The 16,249-nt window shown below is 42.5% G+C and overlaps 1 protein-coding gene across 2 annotated transcripts in view; it reads left to right on the plus strand.

Moving 5' to 3' along the window:
* The window catches only part of eIF5B (eukaryotic translation initiation factor 5B), a 28,436-nt gene extending 16,385 nt beyond the window's left edge, over window positions 1–12,051 (plus strand). For both annotated transcript variants that reach the window (XM_065477415.1, XM_065477416.1), the window contains 2 exons: window positions 10,039–10,212; window positions 11,662–12,051. In XM_065477415.1, coding sequence (XP_065333487.1) covers window positions 10,039–10,212; window positions 11,662–11,769 — 282 coding nt within the window. In that variant the 3' untranslated portion in view covers window positions 11,770–12,051. The remainder of the gene's footprint in view (window positions 1–10,038; window positions 10,213–11,661) is intronic.
* The last annotated feature ends 4,198 nt before the right edge of the window (window positions 12,052–16,249 follow it).

The following is a 16,249-nucleotide window of genomic DNA, read 5'->3' on the forward strand; positions in this document are numbered from 1 at the left end:
AATATGCGGGACATTTACGTCAGCAGCAGCGAAAAAACCCGCGGTATTCAATGGCTAGGCGTGTGTATCAGAAAGTAATTTCATCCGGTCCGGAAACGTGGCGCGAAAAAAGCTGAAGAAATCCGGCTAGTCATCTGTTGACAACCTTGCATCAGCGCGCGATAAGTTGCCAATCGAGCAAGCTATGAGCTGCGAGACGCGGAGGCAAGGAGCCCGAAAGGAGCTGCCAGCAACTCATTCCAAATAAGTGGTGAATGCAGTTGAAACGATGCAGCTGTGTAAACAAGAAATGATTTTTTCTGGCCGTCACCCGAGTGAGCCGAGCCAGCGAACAAGGGTCTCGATTGAAACCCGTTGACTCGCGTCTCATTCGGGGCCCGACGCCGCCTGTGAGTGGCAAGCCCCTTTCATAAATGGTGTTTTATAAAGGCTAACCCTTTCATTGGGCACCTCCTTAAGTATAAATATAGGGCGCGGCCGTTCCTTCTTCTCCGCTTGCTTGCGGCTGCCAGGCAGACACTCACACACACACACACACACACACACACACACACACACACACACACACACACACACACACACACACACATATGAATGCATGAGTTTATGTGTTCAGCCAACACACTCACGCAGCTTCTGATTCCGTGAACTTGAGTGATGCTTTTAAGAAGATTTCGATGACGATTGTGGAGGCGGCCAGCAGCAACTCATCTCCATATTCATGTTTGCTGTGTAGGCCACCACCTGAATGAATGCAGCCAACTCACATGCCCATATTTCCTCGGCCCACTGCTTCGTAATTTGGGCCTGGAAATGAATCTGATGCACTTTAGATTGGACACCGGCATGGGTGGAATCGCTTCCTTAATCTGCCTCGAAATTTGGTTTACAACTCGGCCCTCTCATTTTAATGCATTACTTTTTACGAGCGACTAAAAGGACAAATCCAACTTTGGGATGGAAGCGTTAATTTGTTGCCCGAATCGGGTGAAAAAAATACTCTGCTGGGAGAGCCGAAAATTTGTTGGTATTAGCAGAGGTGAAACCTGAACTATTATTTGGACCGTTTTCTGGAAACACCAAATTAGTCGAAAATTCATTCCAGAGGGCTGTCACTCACCACAACATCAGTGTTGGTTTCCTTGCTGGCGTTGCTTCTCATGTTTCTTTCAAAACACAAAATTCTTGACCGACTCGTGATTTGAACCGCTCTCAAGGACTCGCAGTGTGATTTATCGCAATCCAGGGCAACATGTTCACCTTTGGCCTCGCGATGCACGACTCGGATTTCAAATAAGGAATGCGTATGGCTTAAAAGCCATCTGGATCATTAAACAGCCAGAATATTACTCTGCAACTAAAATTAAGTTCGAAAAGCTGTTTGGATCTTAAATCAGGTTGAGTTTGAAACAAATTAAGCCAGGATCAGAAAATTACCCTTCACGAAAATTAATGGTGAGGTGCATCGACTTTTCATGCCATTGAAACCACAACAATGCTTCACAGAAATATATGTGAATTCCAAATAATGACTCACAAGCACCCTGAACAGACTGACGCTACAATATTAGTTTTCCTGGTCATTAGCTGTCCAGGTGCGCATTGAATACAAATTAAATAAAAGACTCGCTATGTGATTTTCAAAGTCGGCAGCATTGAACAGGTAAATTTTTTTGCCGGCCTCATGAATGGGAGCAGCGAGAGAATGCATTCGAATTTTATCTCACGCTGTGAGGAAGGAAACTGAAAAAAGAGCAGAAAACAATAACGAGACATGCCACAAGGAAAACCAATAGCAATAACACACACTCGGGGCTTCAGATGAGAGAGGAAGTGAATTCCATAAAAGAAGATTGCCAGAAAAAAAGCCACGTCGTGGGTGTTTAATTGCTAATTACATAATTACGCGCTTTCCCACGGAGCGATTCGGTGTCGGCCGTTGCGGGACGTCGACCGCAGTCGGCATTAAAAAATAACTAAATGTTGTAAAGGTACGATAAAAAAATTTAAAAAATTTTGATGATACATTTGAATCGATCTTCAAATGCTTTTAGTCCAGAATCCTATAACTTTTAAAAAGCTCTTCTCTGCAGATGAAAACAACACTGTAGCGGCTAACTTGCCAAATTCCCACCAATTTCCTAGCCAACTAATCCCGGTGATTTGCCCGTTTTCAAAAAATCCGATGCGAAAGTCGTTTTCCGGGTGGCGAAACACACACCTGGAGCGTTAGAGCATCGCGAGCCAGCAGCTTTACATAATATAAGAGTCGATGGGACACAGGCAGGCAGACATTAAGCTGCGCGCTCGCGGCTGGAATAACAAAATAATATTTTATATTGGGGCGGAAGACGTGGGAGCAAGGGTGGCGTAGGACGACGAGCCAGGACAGCCGAGCGGAGCGCGTGTGAGTGGTGCTGCCGTTGCTATTCCACTCGGCATGTGGGCGGACAAGTCCCGGCTATTTCTGGGCGACACCGCCGAGTCAGCGCGCACCAACACAACACACGGCTCGCTCACTCGTTCTCCGCGCTCGCTCCGCGGGCTGGAGGACATCAAACCGCGGCCAAATAATGCCTCTGACACTTCCAGGCTAGCTGCCTCTCTCTCGCGCCGGCCTACGTGCTCGCTCCGCTCGCCGGCTATCTCGCTCACTCGCCGGCCCGCCGACGCGCCGAACCGATTTCCATTCATAAATCGTGCTGCATTCGGCCCATAATTCCCTGGCCTTCTCTGAGCTGTGGGATGATCCCGCCTCGGTCCTCTGACGCGATCACAGGGTATAGAAAGACCGGTCCCCAATGTCAATTGGTGAATAAAAGAGCACGAGCCTGGAAATGATTCGGTTTGAATGCAGAAACATTTTTATTTTAGATTTAGTACTGACATAGATGTCGTCTGACTTAAAAGTCAATAAACGACCGATTTTTTAGTTTTAAAAATCGTCTGAAAACTAAAGATAAGAACTGTTAATTTAGCGATTTGTAATTAACTGCTGCATGATTTTTTTTGTTTTTTAAAGGGTCGATAGTTAACCAATGAATTCACTTAAGAAATATGTAACCTAGTCAAAATTAAAGATTTTTTTGTAAATCATGCAGAAATCTACTGTATAGATATCACTAACTTTGTCTCAACCTTACAAATGTTTTCTTTTGATTTTTAATTTATCCTATATTACTTAACATTTTTCTAACCTTGTCAGTCAGTGCATGCTTTCTCAATTTGTTTTGGCCCGTCTTGTTTGTATTTTTCTAAATTAAGTTAGCTCGTTTGGCCAGGGTGTATACTATACTGTTACTCCGCTTTTAAAAATTTCCCCATGCCTCATATCCAGAAACAACATCTAGATTTAAACAGTCTTACTAAATAAACACACTGATATATTAATTTTCAATGATAGAAATGAAACGCAAAATAAATAATGCTAAAACGCTAGGACGTGATAAGATGCTAAGCGTCGCGATAACAACTCAAAACTGCTTCCCGTTCATTTTGCCAAATGACTTTTTTTTCAATTTTCCTCTTTCGATAAGTACTGGTGCATATCAAATATTTCAACGAAAAATGCGTCTTAGGGTATTCTTATTTTTTGAAACATCGCATCGCAGAAAGCTCCAGAACGCGAGCTTTGCGAACGCGATAAGCGCTACGAGAGATGGGAAACTTTTATCCTTTTTCTCAGGCGGCAGATAAAAAGGCAGCTTTGAGCCGTGCGAGCGTGAATATATGTGGCCGACTGCATTCAGCGCGTCTTTCACCATTTGGATATAAAAAGAAGCAAGCATACAACGAATGAATGGAATCTGTTATGAGAGGGAGCTTTGGGGGCCGGAAGTGCGAGTGCAGCCCTTTGAAGCCCGCTCTTTTTAGACACTGCAGCTCGCTTCAGCTCCTCACTAAATGTCGTCTGTCTCTCTGGCCGCCCAAATATTTCTCGCACGTCACCACCGGTTCGTCGCTCTCTCTTGGGGATGTGTGAAATATTGTCATTCAGATCTACAAAGCTTTTATCTTTTGTTCTCATCAGTAATAAATCATGAAACCAAAAGGGTTGAAGGGCTAAATTTATAATAATTCAGTGTTTTTCGGTTAAAAGCGCACGCATTTAGCTGACAAATTTAGTTAATTGATAAATTTGGCCATCTGAAAGAATCAAAATTATTCATTGTAAAATTTCATCTCATGTCATCTGTCTAGAAGAGAATCGCGAAAATACACTATTTTAATCTGTTGCGGAAGTGAAACTGACTGTTTTTCACATCCCCGTGTGTTGTTTGACTGCCATGTCTTTGTACACTCATACTTTCGCATTTATTTTCGTCAAAGACGCCGGCCTCTCATTCACGCTCGCCTAATTATATTCAATCAAACGGATGTCGGCTGCTCCTCTTCGGTTGTTTGCGCGCCTCTGCGGATCGCGGCGGAATTAATTAAATTTAATGCTGTTTTGTGTGCGTGTGTTTCGCCACTGGCTCCAACGCGGTTAATTATCATGATGCCGTCTGCCGGGTCGAATAAATACGCTCGGCGACCCCCTCATTTGTGTTGTTGTTTGGATCGCGAAATAACAGTTTTATGGTTACAATGGCTTGACATAGGAGAAAAAGCGGGGAATTACGACGCGTTTTAGCATTTTCATGGGCTAAATATGATAATTTCCCGTTCACTGCCAGTCGTCTTGTGTTCACAATCAAGCATAATGGCTACAACAAATTCTGAAATATCTATTCTTGTGCTAGTAATTTTAAAACTGCTTAGCATTTATCTATTCTGTTCCAAATCAAGTTTTAAGGCTGAAAGAACTTGAAATGATGCCTATTTATATTTTCTCAGTTGGAATAATATCAGTTTTCTAAAATGGTCAGGGACTTTTAAGAATAAAAACTGACCCAGGATGATAAAAGTTGTCAGCAATTTTCTGGAGTAAAATACGAAAAGCAAGGCTTGTGTGTGTTTTGTCCACAACTTTTCAAAAGTAAAACCGTTATTCACTGTCAGTAGAAGGTTGCTTATAGTTTATTTTTCCCCTATAACAATTTATACTTCCGCTCTTTTTTTCTTTTGGATCCTTCGCTTTTGTGTATCTTTTACAAATCAACCATGTCTGACATAAAGGGAGGCTTTTATTATTTCTGCGTTTTCTGTTAAGGGTCAATGTTTTTTGTTTGTCAAGAGTGAAGAGAGAAAACTGGAAAACACTATTCACACCATCGACTGTAATTCACAATTCGTTTCACCTAACCGCTGCAATTTCATCATTCGAACCTGTCCTCTATAAATCGCATCTGTCGACTTTTCCCCGAAGCAAGTCGGAAATCACGCGCGTCCCACATTCATTCACGTCCGGCAGGGGGAAGGGGTGCTTCCACTTCCGGCCCGTATTTCGGAAATGAATGAATCTCGCCATGTGCGCGCGCGATTCGTGAATAGAAGCCGGAGCTAGGGAGGCCGACCTGCTGTCGCGCCAGCTACAGCGCTCGCTCAACGGAATTCGTGCACGCAGGGGTGATTTTTATCAATGGGCCGCTTTCAGTTTTCCTCAATTCCTCCTCATTGATGGAAAACGGCGCGCCCGCTCTCCGCCGCTGCTGGCTTTTGCATCCAGCTCAGCGTGTGTGAGAAAATCGAGGGGTGCAAACGGCGCGGAAAGACGGAAATCCTCACTTGTAAAACATACATCGGAGCTGCCTGCCAGTTGTTTGCCTCCTGCTGCTGTTTCTTTGCGACAGCGTGAAATCGGAAACGAGTGCCCTCTTGCAACTTGTGCAAAACGGAAATTAGTCTTGAGGGATGATATTTCCCCCGCACGTAGAATAACATGCGTGAATGAAAATTTAAACTCTTGCTTTCGTTATTTTTACATTTCGCTGCCACTGATCATAAATATCTTGCGTTTCTTTCTTAGTTATAAATTTAAAGTGAATTCATAACAATTTAATGTTCTTTACAATACGTAAAATCCTTTAAATTGCGGCAATTTTTTTATAAATTCAGGGTAAATTGGCCTTGTTCTAAAGTAAAAAGCACTTTTATATGGAATTTCCAACCGGAAAGGGCGTACGTGCGCCCAGTCAGCAAAGAAGCTTGTGGATTTAATGTGAGGATATCGTGTTTATTCTCGTTTAACGAGCTTAAAGATGTTTTCGATTCAGGCAACATGACGACTTGTTTACACTAAACAAAAATAATTATATATCCATTTTTAATTTTGTTAGAGTTCAATCAAAAAATTCAATTTTTATTTTTAACCTGTGGGGAGCGTTGGCTTTTAGTGATGTTCGAATTTTTGCAATGGATTCCAATTTACCGCCACGAGTTGGCAGTGCGTGAATTTCGGACGATTTAGCTAGGTATTTTTAGGTGATTGTCGTGAATCACGCACGACCTTCCCATTGTTAGCATATTTTAGTGTCAAATTGCCTCGGAAAGAGTAACGAGAGCCGTTCGTTTATTTCCAAGTCAATACCGCCGCATATGCCGTCGTAAAATTTCTCTCGGGCAACGAGGAAAACCGACCGGCCATGTGCAAAAGAGAGAAATTTGGGATGCTGCTGGCTGGCCTGTGGTGGCTGGCAGGATTTGGCGCACGCAGAAAGGTCGACTTGGCAACAAGGTGGTCAGGCAGGCCGCGCGTGGGCGTTAGGGCCGCGGCCCTTTTATTTCAGCTGGCGATTTCCATACTTACACAGGTGGGTGTGCTCTCGGCCAAAAAATTCTCTCTCGCTAACTCGCTGGCTCTCTCGACACGCAGGCAGGCAGCGATCGTAAAGCTGAGCAAACACACTCGCGCGGCCTTTAAAAGGTCGCCGAGCAAGCAAAGAAAAGCTGCTTTTCTCGCCGCAGCACTCATTAATTATTCCACATAACCGATTTGCCTGCTGAAGGAAACTAATTACAGAGACGCGCGCGGAGGGAAAAGTGCGTGCTGTGTTCGCCGGCGCCGGTCGCGGCCGCCGCCGCAGCCGCCGCCGCGGAATAATATGCTAAATATTTCCAATGTGAGAACATCCAGCAGGAATGCGGGATGAAAACCTTGAAAAGTATTCAGCCGAACCGAGAACACGAGAGAGAAAAAGAAAAGCACTCGGGTGCGCGCGAAGAGTACGCACAAAATCCACACACAAACACATAAATGCAAATCGGCACGCTGCTCTCGGCCCCATGACGCAAATTTCATCTCTGTTTGTCGATCTCTGCGCGGCTACCGCCGCACTCGTAGATCTGTTCGCCATCAGCCGAAACTCTGAAAATCGACACATATGGCAATAAAAAAATTCCTTCGTCTTCTGAAACGTTGCAAGTGCTCTTGAAGATGGCAAACATGAATGAAATTACGCTTATTAGCTTTAAATTTTGGCCGTTCATTCCTTGCCAGCTGAAAACACCTTGACCCGCAACCCAAATCTTACTACATGACCTGTTCGTACCTCAAGTCTGGACCAGTGCTGTGCCGAGAAATTAGCATTCGTCCTGGAATCGATTTGCGTCTTTATGAATTAGGAATTAACCAAGGTCACTATTTAATTTACTGCTATGTGTGTTTATGAACTGAAGAACTCCTTTTGCGTTCGAAATTTTGTTGACACGAGACCTGTTTGGAGAAGAGAAACCAAATGAAATAAATAAGTCTTTCCCCTTCCTTCAAACGAGATCTACCAACCAATTACCCACTTCATGTGCATTTTGTATTTTTTGCCCGAAGGAATTTTGATTGCCCTCTGCAATCTCGGCACTTGCGCCAACGCAGCAGCGACTTAATTCCCTCATTTTCTCGCAACTGCAGATAAGCACGACACTCGGCGGACGTGAAAACTTCGCACCGAAAACATTTTAATTATCAAACCGAGCCGCCCCTTTTCTCAGGACTCGTTAAAGAAGCCATCGCGCCGCTTGCTCGCTCGCTCGGTGTCATTGTCGCACAATGAGATTACAAATCGCGGGACGCTTAATTACGGCGGCGATTCCATAAAAAGGCAGCGGTGTCACCTCACGACATGGCAGGCTGCTGGGTGGAAAAGGAACACAAAAGAGCATCAGAAAGCGGAAGTATCCTTTCCCATCGCACACACAAAGCGCGGCGACAAAGGAAGAAAGAAAGAGAGGAAAGTCGGACCACACCCCTTGTCGCCCATACACTCGTGTGCCTTTTTCGTTTTTTAGCTGGCCGCGAACACAGTCAGGCAAGGAATTGGAATGACACGAGTCACTATATTAATTGAAACGAATGTTTTTCTCCTCCTATTGTGTCACTGACAGCACCACGGTGTTAAGTCCCAGAAAATACAGGATTATTTCAAATTCGAACAATTTTGCTATAAACCATTCTGCTTTACCTATTTTTAGCGTTTCCGGGGAAAAAACAAAAAAAGAAAATTATTAATTCAATGATGTAAAAGATCTCAGGCAACCGGCCGCCAGTCAGAGAGAATACAAAGTTGAAAGCTCCCGGATAAAAAGATCGTCCTTTGGTTTGTTAAAGCACTATCAAACTTAACTTAACAATTTTTTCATTCTCTCCAACCACGAGCCCCCGGAACAAATGCCCAAATGCCAAATTTCGAATCAGCCAGCTTCCACCTTAAAATATCGTTAGCAGTGATTACAAATATATTTTCTCCATCATGGGATTCGCAAGGTGTGGGAAATATAGGCTGATCCATGACAAGGAGCCGGAGATAGAAATCTAACGGCTTTGAAGTCTAAAATCGCATGTGACTCGCTTTGGCGCGTTCAAAAAAGGAATTCCCGGAGACTCCTCCTCCCTCTTTTTGTCCATTGATGAAAGGAGCCCGGTGTGTATCCTGTGCTGATACACTTTTGGAAGAGCGCTTTGCCAAGTGGAGAGAGATAAAGAGCACGGGAAAAGGAAATTAAACACAACGTGTTTCATCAATTTTATCTCATTGTGTGTGTGAGTGTCGGCGCAGCTATAATATTTTCACTTCCCGCCACTTCTTTTGCGGTGCCGTGGGAAATAGACGGATATCTCTCTTTCTCCACTTTATCTAATTTTGCATTCCCTGCGCTCACGTGTGTGTGCGATGTGTTTTGCTTTTTTCCCTCCATTCTGCTCCCGGCGCGTCCATTGAGAACGGGCCCGTTTTGTCCCCGCTGCGACGCGCAGCATTCGAGGAAGCGCGCCTTTGTCTGTTTGCTTTGTCAGCAGATTCCGTTCCGATAGTTTTCTCCTGCCGCGCCAATTGGGTCTTTCGCGAATACACAGTTGCTAAAAGAGGCTCTCAAAAGGGTTGAACGATACTACCCGGCAGATAAAAAACGCCGTAATTAAAATTCTGGACGCCGTGCATATAAAAATCAAATTACAAACTAGTGATCTTGAATGAGAAAAAATGCGTTGCTTGGCAACTCTGGTTCTACGCGTATCTCATTCAAGGTCTTTATTGCAAGCATTTTTCCAATAATTTGCACCATTCAGCGAGAAAGAAAAATATCAATCTTCCTAAGAAATGTTATGAGTTAGTTTATTACTGTAAACCGTTAAATTTAACCTGATGTTTAACACTGATGGTTTACATTGCTAGTCAAAGTTAACTAATTTCTTGCGTAAGGATAGCAAGAAAAACCTTTCGTGTCCTAGTTGAGTTTTTAATTTTTAAATGCATTTCTAAATAACCAATATATCTACAATTTTATCCAGATTCATCTCTATGGAGAATTTATCAAGGGAATTTTTATTTAAATTGACACCCACTTGTAAAATATGTTTGCTAGAAATAATAAGTTAAGAAATCAATTGAAAAGTAGCTGAAAATCAATCATTTTGGAAAATAAACATGGCCTTCTCCCTCCAACTTCCTCTGCCGGCGTAGCGAGACGCACTCCTTAATTAACGGGGGCGTTGCTCAGATTGATAATTACAGAATGCGTGATTGGATGTGACGCTTTGATGACTCGAGGGGTGTGTATTTCGTATATTTATTACACACACGATCATTCTTCAACAAAACACGGCACTGACGTCGATTATGAAGATTATTCTTTAATCAAGACCGCTTGTTTATTTTGTCTGTGCAGGATCCGTCCCAGTTCCTGGACCTCGGCATCGTCAGCAGCATCGAGAGCAACCACAAGTCGGTGGAGACAGCACGCAGAGGCCTCGAGGTGTGTATCAAGATTGAAAACGCGGGCGATAGCGCGCCCAAGATGTTCGGCAGGCACTTTGACGAAAAGGATATGCTGCTCAGCAAGGTGAGACAATTTGTTTAGTGTCAACATTGTTTATTTTTTACCAAAAACAGGAAATCTAACAAGGCATATCAAAATTCCAACGTTTCAGTGTTGTGTTTACTCATCCATTCATTCAACCAAACAGTCATTTTAAGAACCGAAAAAATTAATACACCCGCAGGAAAGTTATGAAATTTAAAATTATTGAATGCTTGCTGCTATCTTTTTCTTTAAAAATTTCACTGTGACCTTATGATCTATCCGCATCCTGAAATAATTAAGAGATTCGCTACCATTGTTTGACAACATTTATTTATCGTAATTTAAGTCAGGCAAAAATAATTTCATAAGTCCGTCTTGTTACGTAACTCTTTCTGTATCAATTATATTTTTTGCAACTTTCACGAGCAGCACTTTCACGTACACTCGATATATTTTATTTAAAATTTTCCGTGTTTGAACCTAGTTGCCATTGCGGGCACCCACTTGCAAATAATCCCGGTTTGGCATTTTCGCTCGTCGTTAGAGCCCAATGTGCGCAGTACACGACCGACAATTTTCTCCCAATTGAGAATTCCTAACGCTGGCCAGACGAAATCCGCTGGCACCGAATTAAATGCGCAATTTTCCTCGTTCGGGTCGTTTGCTCACCGCGGCCCGGCTTTTTGGCGCGCGCCGCGTGCGTGGGTGCACCGCCCGCTTACTTTCCGTCCGTCCGTCCGCCGCGAATTATGAATGAACCGCGTATTTTATCGATCGATCGCCGGCCGAATCGGTGAATGGAGCCGCCGCGGCCACCTGCGCCCACCTTGCAGCCGCCTCCGCTTTCCCAAGAAGCGCGCCACGCCCTGCCGCCCTCGTCACTTTTCCTCCTCGTTCCGCCAAAGCCGCGAGACTGTTTGTTGCGTCTATCGTGTTACCTCTCGCTCGTGTTACTTTTATTTTGACACAGCTTGTGTGCCTCCTCGCCAACCAGAATCTACTTTTTTGTTGCGAGAAAAAATAGACCCAAAATCTCTGTTTCCATATCACCCTGTTATTTCAAAAGTTACAAAATGTATGTTTCTCAAGGAAAAAAAGATGAAAGAATCTACAGGGGTTTACATGAAAAAAACACCAATGTATGAAGAATGTGGGGAAACTTGTGTAGAAAAACTAGAAAACAAGAAAAACAAAAAAAAATAAAGTTTCTTAAAAAAAGACAGTGAAACAGCAACAAAATATAAAATAAAACGCCTGCCTCTTTCAATTCAATGTAAGGTTTTGAACAAATAGCTACTTTCATACATATACAACATGTTAAGTCAATCAGAAAGGTTCGTGAGCAATTTTTAAATTTATAAATTTAATTTCAAGAGTGAAAACTCCAATATAAAAAACAATCCTTGTTTGTTCTCTTAATCCAACTGAATTAACATATTAATTTGATTTTCCTCCCAATTAATCATTTTCCATCTCGTTTGTCTTCAGATCTCGCGACAGAGCATCGACGCTTGCAAAGAGTACTTCCGTGAGGACCTGATCAAGGGCGACTGGCAGCTCATGGTCGAACTGAAAAAGCTTTTCCAGATTTTGTAGTTTTCCAGTCCTTATACCATACTCGTTGTGGCGGTGACCTTTACATCCAATCAAAGCAAAACTTACCTACCATTATATATGCTTCCCAAACAAACGAAATCGTGTTTTTGTTCTTGTCACAAGTCCAACTATTTTACCTGTTGCCTCAAAATGCACTTTTACATTTTATATTTTTAATTCTCCTTCGCCGCCCCTATCCAATTTTTTTTTTAATCCATGCTGTTTAGTTATGTTATATGAGTAAATGGAAATCAAATAAAAGTTAAGGATTTGCTACAAGGACTAACCAGTGTTTATTTTTACCAACCTGACGTCAATCATGAAAAATGTAAAAGTTATAATTTTAAGTGTATTCTTTTACTATTATGACTTTTACCCTATAATTAAATTCACTGGGCAAGAAAATAAAACACTAGCATTTAAAATCATCATTATAAATTTAGATATGTCATAGTTAGTTATTAATTGCTTCTATTTCTTAGTTTGGTATAACTACAATGCTAATAATACAAAGAATACATTTATTCATCATCAGAAATATCTTCTACGAGTGAAAATTTCAATCACTCTACGGGAATTGTCGCCTAATTGCCTGGCATTATTTTACTCTATGTTGATGAATTATTTACTTGTATATTTATGCTTTTCAATGCATAAATACATTAGGAATCAAAATTGAAATCAATCAATAGAAGTTTATTTTGTTAGGATGCGAATAAGCTTGGACACAATTTTTATACTGGATAACAAATTTTCACTCAAGGTTTGCTGGCATAGTGGCAATTGATTCGTCTTGTGGAGCTGGCTGGGGCATAAACTCACGAAATATGGCGGACTGGATTCGCTGAAACTGGTTGAGTTTAATTAAATACCTCTGAATTCAGAGAGGACGAAGTCTGTTATTTAATTTCCACCACATTTTTTTCCTGCAAAATCAAGAAAATATAAAAATCATCCCCGGTCAGCCCGCAGTGTGACGCTGACTGTGAGAAGGGATCTAATTTAGATTGATCAAACAGGCTTTGTGCGCGCTTGACCTTGTTTCGCTCGCGCTCGGACTGTCCTTTTGATCGCTTTTTGTAATATGCGGAGAATTAAGTAGTAGCAGAGTTGACATAATTATGAAAGGAAGGCAAATTGGGTCGCGCAGCTGTGTGCATCATGAATGACCGCGTGTCACTCGATGTTTTCTTCCGCTGCCGTTGTGAATGGTCGCGGCCATCGTTCCGATGCGTACCGCGTTCATTAATTATTTTTCGTTCCATTTCCTCTCGGCCGTGCGGCCGAATCAAAACACCACTCTCGGCCATTTTCCCAGCAGCGCCGCACACCGAAGAAGACCATAGGACGAGTGAATGAGTGGACGTGAATGAACAGCTCGGATGAATGGCTGTTCTCGGAATTTCCACGCATTCGGTTCCATTTGCGGAAAAGACGCGTGCTGCTGCCGTCGCTGCGGATAATTTATGCATAGCCGAGCACATAATGAATGCACTTGGGTCGCAGCTTCCGCTCAGCAAAAGTGCACCAGCTCGACGTGCATATTTTTTCCTCCGTCGTGTGCATTATGCAACAAATCATTCATCAGCACACAACCGTGCAAAATTCTTTCCCGCTTTGGGACTTCCTGCGACGCGCATAATATGTATTTCAATCTAATGTGATTAAACCATGCACCTCTACATATACCGATCAGGTATTTAAAGCCCTGACCTAAGGAGGACTTAAAATTTCCCTCCACCTGATCGGTCCTGACCAGAGAACAGAAAATTTCAAACTCCCAAAAAAGGTTTTTAGGCTTTGCAAGCTAGGGTCGCAGCAGGTTGAACTGTGACCGTGGGGGCCAGCCTTTACTACGAATTCGGGGCCTTTGGAGCCGGGGCGGAGGAACGAACGGGTCGGGTCGGGCGCGCTGACAATTAATTAATTCGGGCGGGAAGGGACTGATGGTGATGTGCGTTCGGTGGGCGTTTCAGGTCGGCACGCGTCACCGCAAGCAGGGCTTCTTGAGGCGGTGGGCCAAGAAAGGCGACGGGACTGGCCGCGGGTCTGGTCCTAATATAGGGACCGGATTTCCTCCTTCTCCTGCGCCCCTGCGAGCGCGGGAGGAAGCGCTCGGTGATCAGCCGACGGGAAGCAGTAGCAGCCTCTCTCGTACGTTTCCTGCCATCACGGCAGCGGCAAGCAAGCCGCTGCAGCAGCTCCACCGCCGTCGTCGCCGACGACGCCACGCCGCACTGCGTCGGGACCCGTCAACCCGAGGCGCCGATCCGGCCTTAGGGGAGGTCAGGGCCGTCGCCGCCGCCGCCTCAGCGACCCTCCCGCAGCCTCGCAGCACACCTCGTCGCGTTAATTTATGCTCGACACGTGCAAGGCAAACAGAGCAAACTTTGCTACATTGTCGTGCATTCCAATTCTGGTCGTGAGAAGGAGAAAAGTCTCCGTTAAGATGTTGCTGATTGTGAGCAGTAAAAGGGTTTAGTGAATTTGAATCGGTTTTACAGTGCAGAGCTCTGCAGTGAATATATATACGGTGAATTTATCATCACCTTCCTCCGGCTTTGAAAAATATTGGGAACTCAGGGATTTCCTCCTGGAAAATTATTTCATTGCATAAAAAAATGTTTCTTATTAAGTGAATGGTGAGTGTGACGAAAGATATTATAAGTCAAAATGTATGACATCAAAATAAAAAACACTGTAAGTTCTGGTTTAATGAATAAAGGTTTTATTGAGTTGAATCAATTTTTTACAGCAAAGAACGCTTAGAAATAGAGCTTAGATATCAATATGGCTCGATGAATTCTAGACGAACGACAAATTTTTATAAGCTCCCAAATGAGCTAGAGCCTTGCAATTCACAGCCATTTGAAAAATACCTGTTTTTCTTGTTTTTAGCCGTCTATTTAACCATCTAAAACAGCTGGAACCGTCTAGAAAATGCATAAAACCGTCTTGAGTAATCCTAGCAATGTTAGAACTTCATATGATCTCGACAAGATTTTTTTCGTTTTTTTTTTAATTTGGATTGAAATAAATCAAGTCACAAAAATACTTAATACATTTTTGCACTGTACCTTGAGCGAATTCATTCTTCTAAAAAAAACTTATAGCTTTTGTTCAAAAATGAAGGTTTTTTAAAGAATGTGCCATTCAAAGCGATAAGAAGTGAACCAAAAAACCGTTAAAATCGACCAATAAATTGTCTAAAACAAATTCTTTTGTTAAGAAATAGCCTTGAATGTGTCCCCTAAAAATATCAAATTCACAGCCAGTTTTCTTTCACGCACTGCCAAACAGTGTACAGATCTAGATTTAGGTGTTTTAAGCGGTGATACATTGTAAAGACTATTATTTTTCTTGCCAAATACTGAACTTACTGACTGATTTTCTTTATTTCCCTCTGTTATAAAAAAAATGTTTTGTATTTTTATCTGTTGTGTTCTGAATGTGGGGAGTTGTGGAGCATAGTTGCTCTGCTGATCCGCAATAAAATCACTTTGAATCTAAAGGCTAGGAAGCATAAATATATATTTTCCTGCATATGTAGGCAGAGAGGCTCTTTTTGTGCTTCTAGAGGTTGTGGCAGTTCCCGCCACTTACTGGCGCAAGTTAAACTTATATTCTCCCAAATCGGTAGAGGGCAGTGTAATTGTGCGATAAGCGCGTTACCTGCACTGACCCTTCCACCTCGCACGACGATGGTCATGTCAACCGCTCACTCCGAATAGGAAATTCCGTACGAGGAAATATTTTGAAGAAGCAACAAGATTATTATAACTGACCCGCATTCGATCGGGTCCTGTACTACTACTACTAAACTTAGACGTGAATTAAAAAGATAAGTGGAATCAAAAGACGTTTTTCCATTATGGGCTCCTCGATCGTAACCCACAAGGTCATATCTGTCATATTTGGGGGTGGATGTTTGTACAACTGTGGTGCACATTTGAGCTTGAACCTATTTTTATATGGACTGGTTGTGTGCTTGCAGCTCTAGCTCATTCATGTTTGATTGAATTAATACGGCTTTTATTGAGCCGAATTTACGGAGGCACACCATTTTTTTAAACTTAAATTTTATCACCTGGAATGTTCATCCCTCCCGCAGCAGCATTCACTTCATAAAATGAAACGATGACACGATTTCTCTGCGATGATAATACAAAAGTTTTGAATCTGCCCTGTCGAGGTAAAAATTGAATTTTAAATCTCTAATATGATTCTCTTGATATGATCTACTCGTCAGTAATATTGCGACGGTAAAAATTTTGTTGCTTGCAAGGGTCAGACAAGTTTAGTACTTTAGTTAGAATTTTTTAAACAAAAAGAACGTCCATGCGATTAACCTGATTTTGCTCCAAAACTAGATTTTTTTATTCAATGGTTTCTTCTAGATGGGTCTGACAATTTCATTATAAATCAATGTTATGAACGAAAAAAACTTAAATTATGATTAAGCAACCAAAAATTCTACTTT

Source organism: Cloeon dipterum, chromosome 2 (genome assembly GCF_949628265.1).
Source record: "Cloeon dipterum chromosome 2, ieCloDipt1.1, whole genome shotgun sequence".
Lineage (NCBI taxonomy): Eukaryota > Metazoa > Arthropoda > Insecta > Ephemeroptera > Baetidae > Cloeon > Cloeon dipterum.